This window comes from Mus caroli, chromosome 18, assembly GCF_900094665.2.
Source record: "Mus caroli chromosome 18, CAROLI_EIJ_v1.1, whole genome shotgun sequence".
NCBI lineage: Eukaryota > Metazoa > Chordata > Mammalia > Rodentia > Muridae > Mus > Mus caroli.
In genome coordinates this window covers 49,576,602-49,589,981 of record NC_034587.1, presented here as the reverse complement: position 1 = coordinate 49,589,981, position 13,380 = coordinate 49,576,602, and the positions used below count along the sequence as shown (strand labels likewise).

The 13,380-nt window shown below is 40.1% G+C and overlaps 1 protein-coding gene across 2 annotated transcripts in view; it reads right to left on the bottom strand.

Moving 5' to 3' along the window:
• Nucleotides 1-426: 426 nt before the first annotated feature.
• LOC110284751 (zinc finger protein 474) overlaps nucleotides 427-13,380 on the bottom strand; it is a 48,746-nt gene continuing 35,792 nt past the window's right edge. The window contains exons 3-4 of one of the 2 annotated variants that reach the window (XM_021150625.1): nucleotides 3,584-3,764; nucleotides 427-593 (exon numbers count right to left, since the gene is read on the bottom strand). In XM_021150625.1, coding sequence (XP_021006284.1) covers nucleotides 442-593; nucleotides 3,584-3,764 — 333 coding nt within the window. In that variant the 3' untranslated portion in view covers nucleotides 427-441. Of the gene's footprint in view, nucleotides 594-3,583; nucleotides 3,765-7,528; nucleotides 7,573-13,380 lie in introns of those variants that run through there. The other variant, XM_021150626.1, reaches the window with a different exon arrangement.

Here is a 13,380-nt window from a genome sequence, read left to right as displayed (position 1 = left end):
TCAGTCGGTGTAAAAGCATCATCCTTGGGTCAGAAAGCAAAGGATTAGGGTGGAAGTCTATACTGCGAACAACCTAGAATTGTCTCAAATTGCCTTTGTAAGCCTCTGTTCACCAGGCACAAGCCTGACTCTGAGGTACAAACCCTTGTTGAGGAAACCAGAATGAGAGAAATCTGGCAACAATTGCCTGAGAAATGTCCTTTGGACAAAATTTCCAGCTCTGATAAGAACCAGTCTGCCAGTAATTCCTCCTGACACAAAGTATGACATGGTCCCCTAATAGCTGGAAAAAACCTGGTCACCTCCGCTCAGAGCTGGTCCCTCCAGTCTGGGCCAATGCTCCCTCTGCTCTCGTTCTCCTGGTTTCTTCCCCCTGCCATCTCTCCACCCTCATTTTGGAAGGCATTCACTCCTATAATACTCGGTGCTGAGGAAAGGACTTTACTTGGAGGCTTTGGGTTTACAAGATCGCTGGTGAACAATTAGTCTGTCTGGCAGGAAGGTCCGCCCACAAACGTTACAGGGAACCAATTGGCTCTGGGCACTTGTCCAAGCAGCTTCGTTTAAGGCATCAAGATCGTAGAACCCTTTGGCTGCATAGAGGAAAGGAAGAGGGAGGAAAAAAAGGAATATATATATATATATATATATATATATATATATATATATATATTTCATATATATTTATGAAAAGGAAAGTAAAATGGTAAAATGGGTTAGTTTACAATCTCAGAAACCATATTTTACTATTTATAGAAAACAGTCGCAGAGAATACCTTTTGACTGGTGGTTTCAAGCAAATCACATGACTTTGCCAGATCTTAATAAATAAATAGTAAACAGTGCTGAGCATTTCTTCAGCTAGGGACTGGAGACTTTTTTTTGCTTTGAATATTAAAAGGGGAAAGATACAGTTTCTTGTTATGATATGCATTCTTCACTAATTATTACCATCTTTGCTTACACATTGTTATCTTGAGAATATAACTTTTGGCTTCCTTTCTGTTGGTTATAAATATAAAGCATACAATGGGGAAAGAACTCGTGTTTGTGTTTTTCTTTTATGCAATACTTCCCTGGAATGTTTTCAGAGACCCAAACTGACAACTGAGAGTGAATTTAAGATGAATTATACTCTGAAAGAACATCATCTTTTCATGGCCATAACCACAGACGTTCTTTAACTAATTAAAGTGAAAAAGGCAAACAAAATAAGCTGAAGGGAAGAAGTGCCCTTAATCAAACAAAAAGAGCTGAGAAATGTGCACTCTCCTCTGGCAGCACACTGGAGAGAAAAGCATATGGCTTTATTTAAAGGAACAATGCGGGATTTAACTTTAATAAGCCGTATTTAAATAGAATGACTTTAGTACATTAAATTGACTATGTCCCAAGATCTCTGAAAATAGGTCTCTCAAATGTGGCCAGGCACTCAAAATGGATCTGTTTTTATCATTGGCTAGTGTATGTTACTCCATTAAACACTAGGCTAGGTTCATGATTTCTATCTTAATGGCTCACACAACCGTAACAATCCTTTAGATTCTTAGCATGTCTGCTTTTAATGGAGATTTCGACCTGGTGCAGCTTGGTATTTCTCCTTTAGATAAAGCAAGTGTCACTATTACACATGTGTTTAAAGATTGGCTTTTATTTTTAAGTGTGTGTGTTTGTGTGTACACATGAATATGCATGCCTGTGGGGGCCAGAGATGTTGTATGTGTTGTAGCTGGAGTTACAAGCAATTGTGAGCTGCCAAATATGGTACAGGGAAAGGAACTCTGGTTCCCTCCCCTGCAGGAGCAATCTGTGGACTTAATGGCTGAGCCATCTTTCCAGCACATGAATGTAGATTTTCAGTGCTTTGAAAACTCTGTAGATCAAAGGATAGCACTGACCTTTTCATTGCAATGTTTCTGCATAGGCCTTTGACTGTGGATCCAGGAAAAGAAGTATGGGGGAGGAGATGCCAATTTTATTTACTTACAGGAGAAAGGCACCTTCAGAGATAAAAGCATGAAGCCAAGAGGAAAACTGCAGGCAAGTGAAAGGACAGGATTTACTCATTCGCTCTGCCAACAGTGGCAAACAGTGAGCTCCCAACACATCCCAGGGATTGCCCACCACCATCCCCACTTCTTCTAGCCATATATCAATAAAGATCAAGCAGAAAGAGTGATACAGAGAATGAGGGAAGATTGGTTTGTGTGCCAAGGCAGAAGTTCTAGATAGTCTTTCTGGAGTTAAATGCTATGATTCCAATGCGTGGATAGTTCAGCTTATTCTATTCTATTCTATTCTATTCTATTCTATTCTATTCTATTCTATTCTATTCTATTCTATTCTATTCTATTCTATTCTATTCTATTGTAATTTTATGTGTGTTTTACCTGCATGCATGTATGTCTACCACCTGTGTGCCTTATGTAAAAGGATGTCGGAAGAGGATGTTGGATCTCCTAGAACTGGAGTTATGGATGGTTGTGAGCTGCCATGTGGATGCTGGGAACAGAACTCTGGTTCTCTGCCCAGAACAGTTCGGTGTTCTTTAGCTCATTTCTCCAGTATATTCACCCTGAATTCCTTTCAACCTTTAAGTCCCTTCTTGCCTAGGACTATGAATAGCTGGGTTTCAATAGTATTTCGAACTTATAGCAACCTGAATTTCACTCGCTGGGTTGTCATCTCTTCTCAGATCATATTGGCCAATTGATAAACAGACTGCACAATAGCTATGACTACACAGGAAAGGGACATTGAAATATGCTTCTCTTTAAATAAAATATCCCTTAAAGGATGAGGAAATCAAATGAGAAAAATCAATGATAGAAATATGATAATTGAGACTGAGTTTGCATGGCAATTATGTAAATATATCTACCTATATAATTTGACATGTATTTTTTTCTTTTCTTAACTCTGCTTGCACTCTGAGGAAACCCAGCATTCTGTGAACCCTCACCTGAGAAACTACAGCTCCTCTTTTACTTGAGGTGAACAGTACCTTATAACACTGATTGCAGAAATAAAAGAATACAAAATAATCAAAATCTGAACATCCCATCCAGATGACTAGCTTTCTGGTTCCCTTTGCATGCATTCAAAATTATAGCCCTCTTGGGCTAAGTTTCCTAATGACAACAGTAGCTGAATGGGGGCATCTTCCCTCTTTGTTCAGATAAGAAAAAAATCTTTTTTCTTCTTCTTTTTTTTTTTTTTTTTTAAATTGTAACTGACTAGTTGACCTGGTGGGAATTTTGAGTTTGGTACTCAAGATACATTTATAAATGAAACAAGTCTGTCAAAAATATCGGGCATGACAATATATAGAAATCATTTAGGCAAAATGGTAAATTCTCATGGGTCCCTTTCACTAGGTTTTGCCAGGACAAAACATCTGAAGGATAGATATGTCTCAGCATCTGAAGATATCACTGGACAGACATTCCAGAATGTCTTTTAAAAATCAAATTTGACTTCTTTTAAGACAGTAAGTGCTGCTGATTTCAGATGTTCAAACTAGTAAGAAAGAAAAAAATCTCTGAACTCACTCTCTCCCCCAACCCCTCTTGACAGAACTTACCAGTAATGGTTCTGACTACTGGCTTTTTCGGTTCTGGTCTTCTTAGTTCTTTAGGCAACAGATTGTTCTCATTATGCCACTTTTTCAGACATTGTGGCTCATGAATGCTAATAGATTTGGTCCCATATTCACGGCCACAGATGTAACAAACAACTGTTGGTGGACGCCTTATCATTGTTGGCTGAAAATAATATAACTCATTAGATAAAGTACAAGTATGGAAATCTTATTTGAAAGTTACAGTAAAATCAGTTTATATGGAAAGTTAACAATGTTAATTCCAATTATCATGGGAAGAGGGATAGCTTAGTAGTTAAAGTACTGTTCTTACAGAGAACCTAAATTCGGTTCCCAGAAAGTCACAATTGCCTATAACTCCTTCCAAATTCCAAAGGCATGTACATACACATACACATACACATACACATACACATACACATACACATACACATACACATACACATACACAGAGACAGAGACAGAGAGACAGAGAGACAGAGAGACAGAGAGACAGGAGACAGAAAAACAGAGACAAAAAGAAAACTGTAACCAGTCTGGTGAATTTAACTTCTTTGGCAATTTAAGAGATCAAAATATGCTGTTACATGAGTGGATATGACCTTGGAGGGGAATAAAGAGGTATTGTCTGAAATGTATTCTCATCGTTTAAAAGACTGATTGATCTTCCAATCCTTGTACCTGAGTGTAATGCTGGGAAACTCAATAGGAATGGAGGCTAGAATTCTCCTCTACAAAGTGGCAAGATCTAATGCGCCAATGAGTCTGAAAATGAAAGTGTCATCAGAGAGCAGGAAACGGGTCTGTCCACACTCTCTCCTCAGCTTTTTTCTCCTGCAAGTACCTGCACCGTCTTTCTGAGTCTGGAGTGAGGTCCACCACAGGCAAGCCTACTCATCAAGTTGGTAGATGAATACCCAGCATCTTGCCTGTGATCTTCATGGCCAGTAGACTGGATTTAGAATCACTGGGGAGACACACCTCTGGGTATGTCTTTGAGGGAATTTCCAAAGAGGTGTGACTGATGTGGGAAGATATCCTATAGTGAGTAATATCTGGAATCCATATGATGACATAATGAGCCTCTGACTGGGAGATGAGAAGGCTCAATGAGTACAAGGCCTTTCACCAAGTCTGGTAAACCTGAGTTAGAGCCCCTGCAGCCCATACAAGGAGAGGGTAAACTCCTGCTAGGTGTTCTCTGACCTCCACATGCACATTGTGGCATTCCATGCACATGTGAACACACACACACACACACACACACACACACACACTCCAATAAATTAATAACTAAACAAACAAACAAGCAAATGTCCAGATGATGGGAACATAGAGCTTTGGGGATTGGTGTTTCCCCTGCTTATTTTATTGTTGCTTTAGTCTGTTCTTTACTTGCTATTTCAGTTTCTTACTTTTGGAATGGGAGGAATGCATGGTCTGTCAGTGTATATTAGAAATTGGTGGCTTTTTTATTTTATGAGGACTCATGGTTAAGGGATTATCTTGAGTCTCTGATGGACTTTAACCTTGACTTTTGGACAGCATTGAGACTGTCATTGTCAACTTGTTCAGATTAGGAATCACTTAGGAGATATTCCTCTGAGTGTATCCTTGAAGAAGTTTACAGTTGCTGTTGTGATGAATGTACCCTCAAAATCAACTCTCTATTAGATTGCTCCCTGTTAACCTCAGAAGATGGAAAGATCTCCCATACTCATGGATTGGCAGGATTAATATAGTAAACATGGCCATCTTGCCGAAAGCAATCTACAGATTCAATGCAATCCACATCAAAATTCCAACTCAATTCTTCATAGAGGTAGAAAGAGCAATTCTCAAATTCATTTGGAATAACAAAAAACCCAGGATAGTGAACTATTCTCACAAGAATTATATGGTATTGGTAGAGTGGCAGGCAGGTAGATCAATGAAATAGAACTGAAGACACAGAAATGAACCTACAGAACTATGGTCACTTGGTCTTTGACAAAGGATCTAAAACCATCCAGTGGAAAAAAGACACATTTTCAACAAATGGTGCTGGTTCAACTGGTGGTTATTATGTTGACGAATGGGAATAGATCCATTCTTATCTCCCTGTACAAAACTCAAGTCTAAGTAGATCAAGAACCTCCACATAAAACCAGATACACTGAATCTCACAGAAGAGAAAGTTGGGAAGAGCCTCAAACACATGGGCCAGAGGAAAATTTACTGAACAGAACACCAATGACTTATGCTCTAAGATCAAGAATTGACAAATGGGACCTCATAAAATTGCATAGGACACTGTCAATAGGACAAAACAGCAACCAACAGATTAGAAAAAGATCTTTACCAACCCTATATCTGATAAGGGATAGTATCCAATATTTGCAAAGAACTCAAGAAGTTAGACTCCAGAGAACCAAATAATCCTATTAAAAAATGGGAACAAAGCTAAGCAAAGAATTCTCAACTGAGGAAACTCAAATGGCCAAGAAGCACCTAAAGAAATGCTCAACATCCTTAATCATCAGGAAAATGCAAATCAAAACAACCCTGAGATTCCACCTCACACCAGTCAGAATGTCAAAGATCAAAAACTCAGGTGACAGCAGATGCTGGGGAGGATGTGGAGAAAAAGGAACACTCCTCCATTGTTGGTGGGATGGCAAGCTGGTACAACCACTCTGGAAATCAGTTTGGCAGTTCCTCAGAAAATTAGACATAGTATTACCTGAGGACCCAGCTATACCACTCCTGGGCATATACTCTGAAGGTGCTCCAACATGTAATAAGGACACATGCTCCACTATGTTCATAGCAACCATATTTATAATAGCCAGAAGCTGTCCAGATAACCCAGATGACACTCAGAAAATGTGGTACATTTACACAATAGAATACTACTCAGCTATTAAAAACAATGACTTCATGAAATTCGCAGTCAAGTGAATGGAACTTGACAATATCATCTTGAGTGAGATAACCCAGTCACAAAAGAACACACACGATATGCACTCACCTAAAAGTTCACAATACCCAAGATTAAATATGCAGACCATATGAAGCCCAAGAAGAAGGAATACCAACATGTACATGCTTCAGTGCTTCTAAGAACGGGGAACAAAATATTCCCAGGAGGAAATATGGAGATAAAGTATGGAGCAGAGACTGAAGGAGAGGCCATCCAGAGGCTGCCCCACCTGGGGATCCATCCTATAGTCACCAAACCTGGATGCTATTGTGGATTCCAGGAAGTGCTTGCTGACTGGAGCCTGATATGGCTGTCTCCTGAGAGGCTCTGCCAAAGCCTGACAAATACAGAGGCAGACCTCACAGCCAACAATTGGACTGAGTGTGGGGTCCCTGATAGAGGAGTTGGAGAAGATACTGAAGAAGCTGAGGGGGTATGCAGCCCCATGGTGGGGGAAGCAACAGTGTCAACAGGAGAGAACCCCTCCCCCTCCCCACCCCCCCGCAAGCTTCCGGGGACTGGATCACCAACCAAAGAGTACACATAGAGGGACCCATGGCTCCGGCAGCATACGTGGCAGAGGATGGCCTTGTTGGACATCAGAGGGAGGAGTGGCCCTTGGGCCTGTAGGTGTTCAATGCCCCAGTGTAGGGGAATGCCAGGGCTGGAAGACAGAAGTGAGTAGGTGGGTGGGGGAGCACCCTCGTAGAGGCAGTGGAGGGGGAATGGGATAGGGGGTTTCCGAAGGGAAGATCTGGAAAGGGGAAAATATTTGAAATGTAAATAAGGAAATTATCCAATAAAAATATAAAATTTAAAAAATTACTTCTTGTCAGGTATTTGATTACAACAATAATAAGAGTAGCTAATATAGATTAGAATTGGTGGGTAAAAAAATCACTAAGGGCAATATCATAGAGTTTTCCAGAAATCTATAGTGAAATCATTCCATATCTGTTACTTACTATAAATCTTTCTTCTTTTTCATATATCTCTTTCTATGGAATCTCTGCAGAAAAAACATAGAGGCCACAAAATGATGACCTCAGATTTTTTTTAAATAATAAGAGAAAACAATTAACCTACTATAAGTATAAAACAATGTCAATTCAGAATTTTAGTCCAGCAAAAATAGTCTTCAAAACTTAAGATCCAATAATGATTTTTTTTTTTTTTTTTTTTTTTTTTGCCAGAACAGTTAAAGGATCCACTACTGGTAGACTTATTGAGCCAAAAATTTTAAGAGAAATTTTAAATTACAAAAGGAAATATCAGCAAATAGTCTTGTTCTGTAAGAAACAATGGGAAAGTAATATAAAACACAAATAGGTCAGTCAATAAAATAAGCTTTGAAGTATTCATAGTTTTGCCATACAGAATACTAAGCCTCTTTGGTAATGGTCTTTACGACAAAAGTATCCACGAGAGAGTTTATACTGTATCTGTACAAACCAAGTGATAGTCATCAATAACACACTGGGGAGAAAAAAACAAAATAGATAATTATTCATTTGTTTATATTTTCTTGAAATAGTTTTAATATATGTATATTGAAAGTTAAAGGCACATATTTTAATTTATATAGTAACCACTAGTGCATACAGATATGTAAGAGAAGGAACTAAAGTTGACAGGTGAGATGGGCAACCAAATATCAAATGATAAATTAACTGATCCCCAAAGAAGGAAGAGTAATAAAAGAGAAACAAAAGCACCAAACATGGTTATTGAGTGGATTGATACAGAAAGATGGCTAGCAATAAAGTCAAATGTGTTGATAATTGGTCAGGGGCGGGACTCTTATCACTGCCTACCCTTCTGCCTCTTGCAGTATTCCTCAAACAACCTTGTCTTTTTAAATCAACAATTACAGTAAATACAAATAGTCTAAGCAACACAAGGAAAAGTTATGCTGCTGGGCTCAGTGACTCATACCCAATGTTCGTAAATGTGAGGCTGAAGTACGAAGATTGTCATGAGTTCAAGGCCAACCCAAGCTACATAATATATTCTAGTCCAGCCTGGGCTACAGAGCTAGACTCCATCTCAAAAAGCCAGAATAACACAAATTAAAAGTAATAAAAGTGAAAGAGAACACATTTTCCACACTAGATTAAAAAAACAACATCCAATTTTGTGGTTTTTATTACAAGAAACACATTTTATGAACACCACCATGCAAGTTGGCTTCAAGTAAAAGAATGGGAAACATATTCCATGTGACCAGTTAGAAAATAAAAGCAGGCATGTCTTATGTTCAGGGTAGGCAGCTTGAGTCAGATAAGTAAGAGGCTGCAGGGGCATCGGCAGCCATGAGAGCCAAGCTGAGATGTGGGTTTTACTGTGATAGGAGCCGTTCAGCAAGAACGAAGCCGTAAGTGCAGGTCAGGATGTTAACCTGGTGGTTTGTGGCTAGCAGGCCAGCAGGACTATGGCATCCAATAAATGACTGTCCTGCAGATAAGGGTAAATTGGGGCCAGATATGGCAACACTATATTCTGGAAGGTGGCAGCCCAGGCCAGAATGAGAGAAATGAACAAAAGCAAACTGAAGGAAGAGGAAAACACTGTGTTCTTGACTCAAGGAGACTGATATAGTCCTAGAATTGAACCTCAGCAAACGTAACACAAACAGGAAATAGGTCTGCAATTTGATGTTAGTAGTTCTTAGAACTATTCATGCAGAAAAGGACATTTTAAATAAGAAAATGCCAGATGAAAGGGTTAGAGTATGGAGGAGAAATTCAGGTAGAATGTCCATAATAAGAATATTAAATATATAAAACTATAGGTAAAAAAAATACAAAGAAAGTTTCAAGTTTTCAGTTTAAGAACTGAGGCATGGCGAGAAAAGCTCCTTCTAGAATTTTGGAAACACTCCTTCCTGGCTTCCAGCAAGGTGGAGTCATCACTCGGTACAATGTTAAAAAAAAAAAAAAAAAAGAATTGCACTGGTGAGAAAAAGACATCAGATTTAGTACTAGCTCATACAGCAGTGACTGATGAGCATTCAGCCCTGATGGAGCAAGAAAGGTAAAGGGAAGTCTAAAGTGTGTTGATTCCCTGTACCAGCAAACTGCAGTACCCTCAGTTGCTAGACGTTCAAACTTAGACCTACAAGCAGGGAGTGCTATCAAAAGGCGCTTGAAGGAAATGAAAGCTGAGTGCAGTCAAGAGACATTTCCATGACAGGATTATAAAATAGGGTCTTCCTTCACCGTCTGAGAGAGATGGGACACTAGGGTGGATTGGAGATGTTGAGCTCAGAGGAAAGGAGAGAAAGAGGAGGAAAAGGAGGAAGGTGGTCATAGGAAAGTCAGGGTTGGCAGAGCTCACACAGAGGAAACTTCATGTCCTGGGTAACGTGATCTTCAAGGGATGAAGAGATTCAGGTTTTTGAGACAGCAAGTATCAAAATGACAGGATTGGGTGTTGTGGGATGTGATAGTGATTGAATTAGGAAAGCTACTCATTAACTAAAGAAAAAAAATGCCATAATTGAATAGAATTGCAACAAATTCCAGTGTCATTAAAGGCTCCTTCCCCCGTATGTTCTTTAGTAGGGATCGGAGGCACAAAGACAGAAACAAAGTGAATGGCTATGTTATCCTTTGGGTAAATAAAACACCATAATATATGTATGTTTTTAGAATCAGCCTGCTTTTAATCACAGCTTTTGGGCAGTCTCTTAATGGAGAAAACAGAAAACAAGACCACAATAAACAAAACAAAACAAAACAAAACAAAAAGAAACCAGTATGAATTCTGACTACCAGGAGCAAAATAGATTCTAGAAGACTAAACAGCAAATTAAGAGGCCAAGCAATTGGAGTGAGTTCCTAAAATGTGGGTTTTATTTGAGGTGTACTGTTTTTATTGACGACTACTACAGCAATAGACTGCATTCACCAAGGTGAGCAAGTGCTTGTTTCTTGTGTTTTCATGCCGTGTGGCATTGTATAGCCCACGCAAAATGACTTGGGAAGCAGAGAATTGAAGACTTAAGAGGAAGTATAAAGCACTAGCCATAGGTTCTGAGACATCTCGAGGTTCCCTACTCTGTCTTCTAGCATTTATTCACTGGGAAGGTTAATTCAATTATAGGGCTTTCCATGGAAAAATAAGACGCTCATTTTACTTCGAGGAGAGCGTATTTCTTAAGATTCCATATGGAATCTGGACCACAAGCCAAGCCCAGCGCTGAACCAAGCACAACCAGCAATGCAAATGGCATGGTTCCAAAGAAAGAAGACATTCACATCAAATTGTCATAAAGTCTCCCTTGCAAGGGAAACTTGTGAGCGAGCAGGCTGACCCAGAGGCCAGAAGACACCCTGAGAACTGTAAAGAATGTAGGAGAAAATGACTACAGTAAAAGGGAATGGTGTTCTCTGTGTCTCTTTTGAGAGCTCCCCTATGCTGTATATTTGGGATTGAACTTCAATTGACCTGAAACGTACTTCATATTCTTAACTTTGAGCATCTTCTTGCTAAGGAATGCTATTGGGGGATGTAGACAACCCATCTGCTGCTGAGGAGAAAACGTTCCCTAGTGGGTCTGGAGAGTGATATGATATCTTGATTTATTTTTTCATTAACTTCACTATTAGTGTGAAATTTCATGGAACAATGTGGCTTGTGGTCAAAGCCATTACCGTGATTACCAGAGATTTACTAGTGAGTTCTTTCTTCAGTGTTTGTAGGCAGAGATGAATCTGTGTGCACGTGTCTGTATGTGTGGTGGGTTTTGGATGGTGGAGAGTAAGAACAGGGAGAAACAACCCAACCCAGATAGAGCTAGCACAGTGCCCCTCTTGCCCATTGTGCTGTAAGCAGCATTGGATAACAACAGCAGAACAGCAGAACAGGGACAGTGAAAGTTGCCCCTAGAGGTCACAGGAGGACAGCAAGCTCTGTTCATGTGGTGGAGTTTGCCAGAGCCAGCCAACTGTTGTGCTGTGAAATCAAAGGAAGGCAAAGAAAAACCCGTAAGTCTGAACTCTCTACAGAACAAAGTATTGGAGTTAGTTTTCCCATCAACAGTTCAGATAGTACTTGTGGAACTGAAGTTTTAAAAGAGAATCTCTTTTGGAGGGCAGTCATGATAGGTCCCCTTTTTGTGAGCATTCCATAGACTCTATAATCATGTCAGGTCTTGGGGCCTCCCCTTGAGCTGGATCCCACTTTGAGCCTGTCACTGGACCTTCTTTTCTTCAGGCTCCTCTCCATTGCATCCCTGCAGTTCTTTCAGACAGGAACAAGATTCAGATATTTGCACCCAACCAATGGACAGCAGCTGTGTCACTCCTGTGGTTGAACTAGGGAAAAGCTGGAAGAAGCTGAGGAGGGTGACCTTGTAGGAGGACCAGCAGTCTCAATTAACCTGGACCCTCAAGATCTCTCAGATACTGGAACATCAACCACTAGCATACACCAGCTGATATGAGGCCCCCAACACATATGCAGCAGAGGACTGCTGGGTCTGGGTTCAGTCAGAGAAGATATACCTAACCCTCGAGAGACTAGAGGCCCCAGGGAGTTTAGAGGTCTGGTAGGGTGGGGTTGGGGGATGGGGACATCCTTGTGGAGACAGGGGGATGGGAAGAAGTATGGGATGTGGATCAGTCGGAGGGTAGACCGGGAGGAGGATAAAATCTGGAGTTTAAAATTATATATATATATAAAGAAAAAAAGTGAATCTCTAGTTGGCTGTGAGCACTGCTCAGCTGTGAAGCACTTTATGAAAGTAAGAAATACTCACTCCGTAGGTGTGTCTATCGAAGCTCACCTCTCCTCTGCTTTAGTCCTTTCCGGTGAGTGGAAAAACCAATTCAGGCCAAATATAGATATAGGTTTTTTAGAGAAAGTGTGTGTGTGTGTGTGTGTGTGTGTGTGTGTGAGAGAGAGAGAGAGAGAGAGAGAGAATTTTACTTGAATCAGTAACTTTTCATATGCTTTTAATCATTTTACTGGTCACTGGTAGAATTCTGTTATTATTTTGCATGCAGCACCTTTTACTTTTTGTTTATGCTTCTCCCCCCCCCCCCACTCTGAGGAGAGCACCTGGCAGTTGATGGTTTAGGTCAAATTTGGTTAACACAAGAGGTGAGTGAACAATTAGAAACTTTTCTTCTTATCAGTGTAATGCCTCTCATCCACTGCCTTACTTTTTACAATGAAAATTAATAGCTCTGATAGCACCATGAAGATAAGAGGGTAAAGCTTAGGACAGGGGGTGGGGGGCGGGGCTTGGAGGAAAAGCTGAAGAGAGTTATTGGCAGAAGGGGAGTAAATATGCTTCTTTCAGAGGAGCTCTGGAGCCTGATGCACCCAATCTTGATGGCCTCGGCATGGAGCAGTGTAAAGGAAACCATGGTGAAATGTGTGGCTTAGTAAACAAGAGCTTCTGAAGGATGTCTTAAAGGAAACACTGGTCCGAAGGAAAAAAAAGAAGAGCAATGTTACATGGAGTCTCAATGGAAGAGACCCTGAAAGTCAAAATGGAAGTCATTAGTAGTAATTTTAGTAAAGAATGAAGTTATGCCACCTGTTAAATTTTTACACCAGCTTTATAGTGAACACTGAGCGAACTTTTATAGTGTGTGCAGTATTACAGGATATTTAAGAGCACATGACTCAAATATGTAGCTTTAAAATTTTTTGTTTGGGTTTGTATAGTGCATGAGTGTGCGTGTGTGTGCATGTGTCTGTGTGTGTGTGTGTCTGTGCGTGTATGTTACTCCTGTGAGGAGTCATGAGTCTGAGCTGCATGCATGTACCAAGCCAGTGCATGTGGAGGTCAAATGACAACTTATAG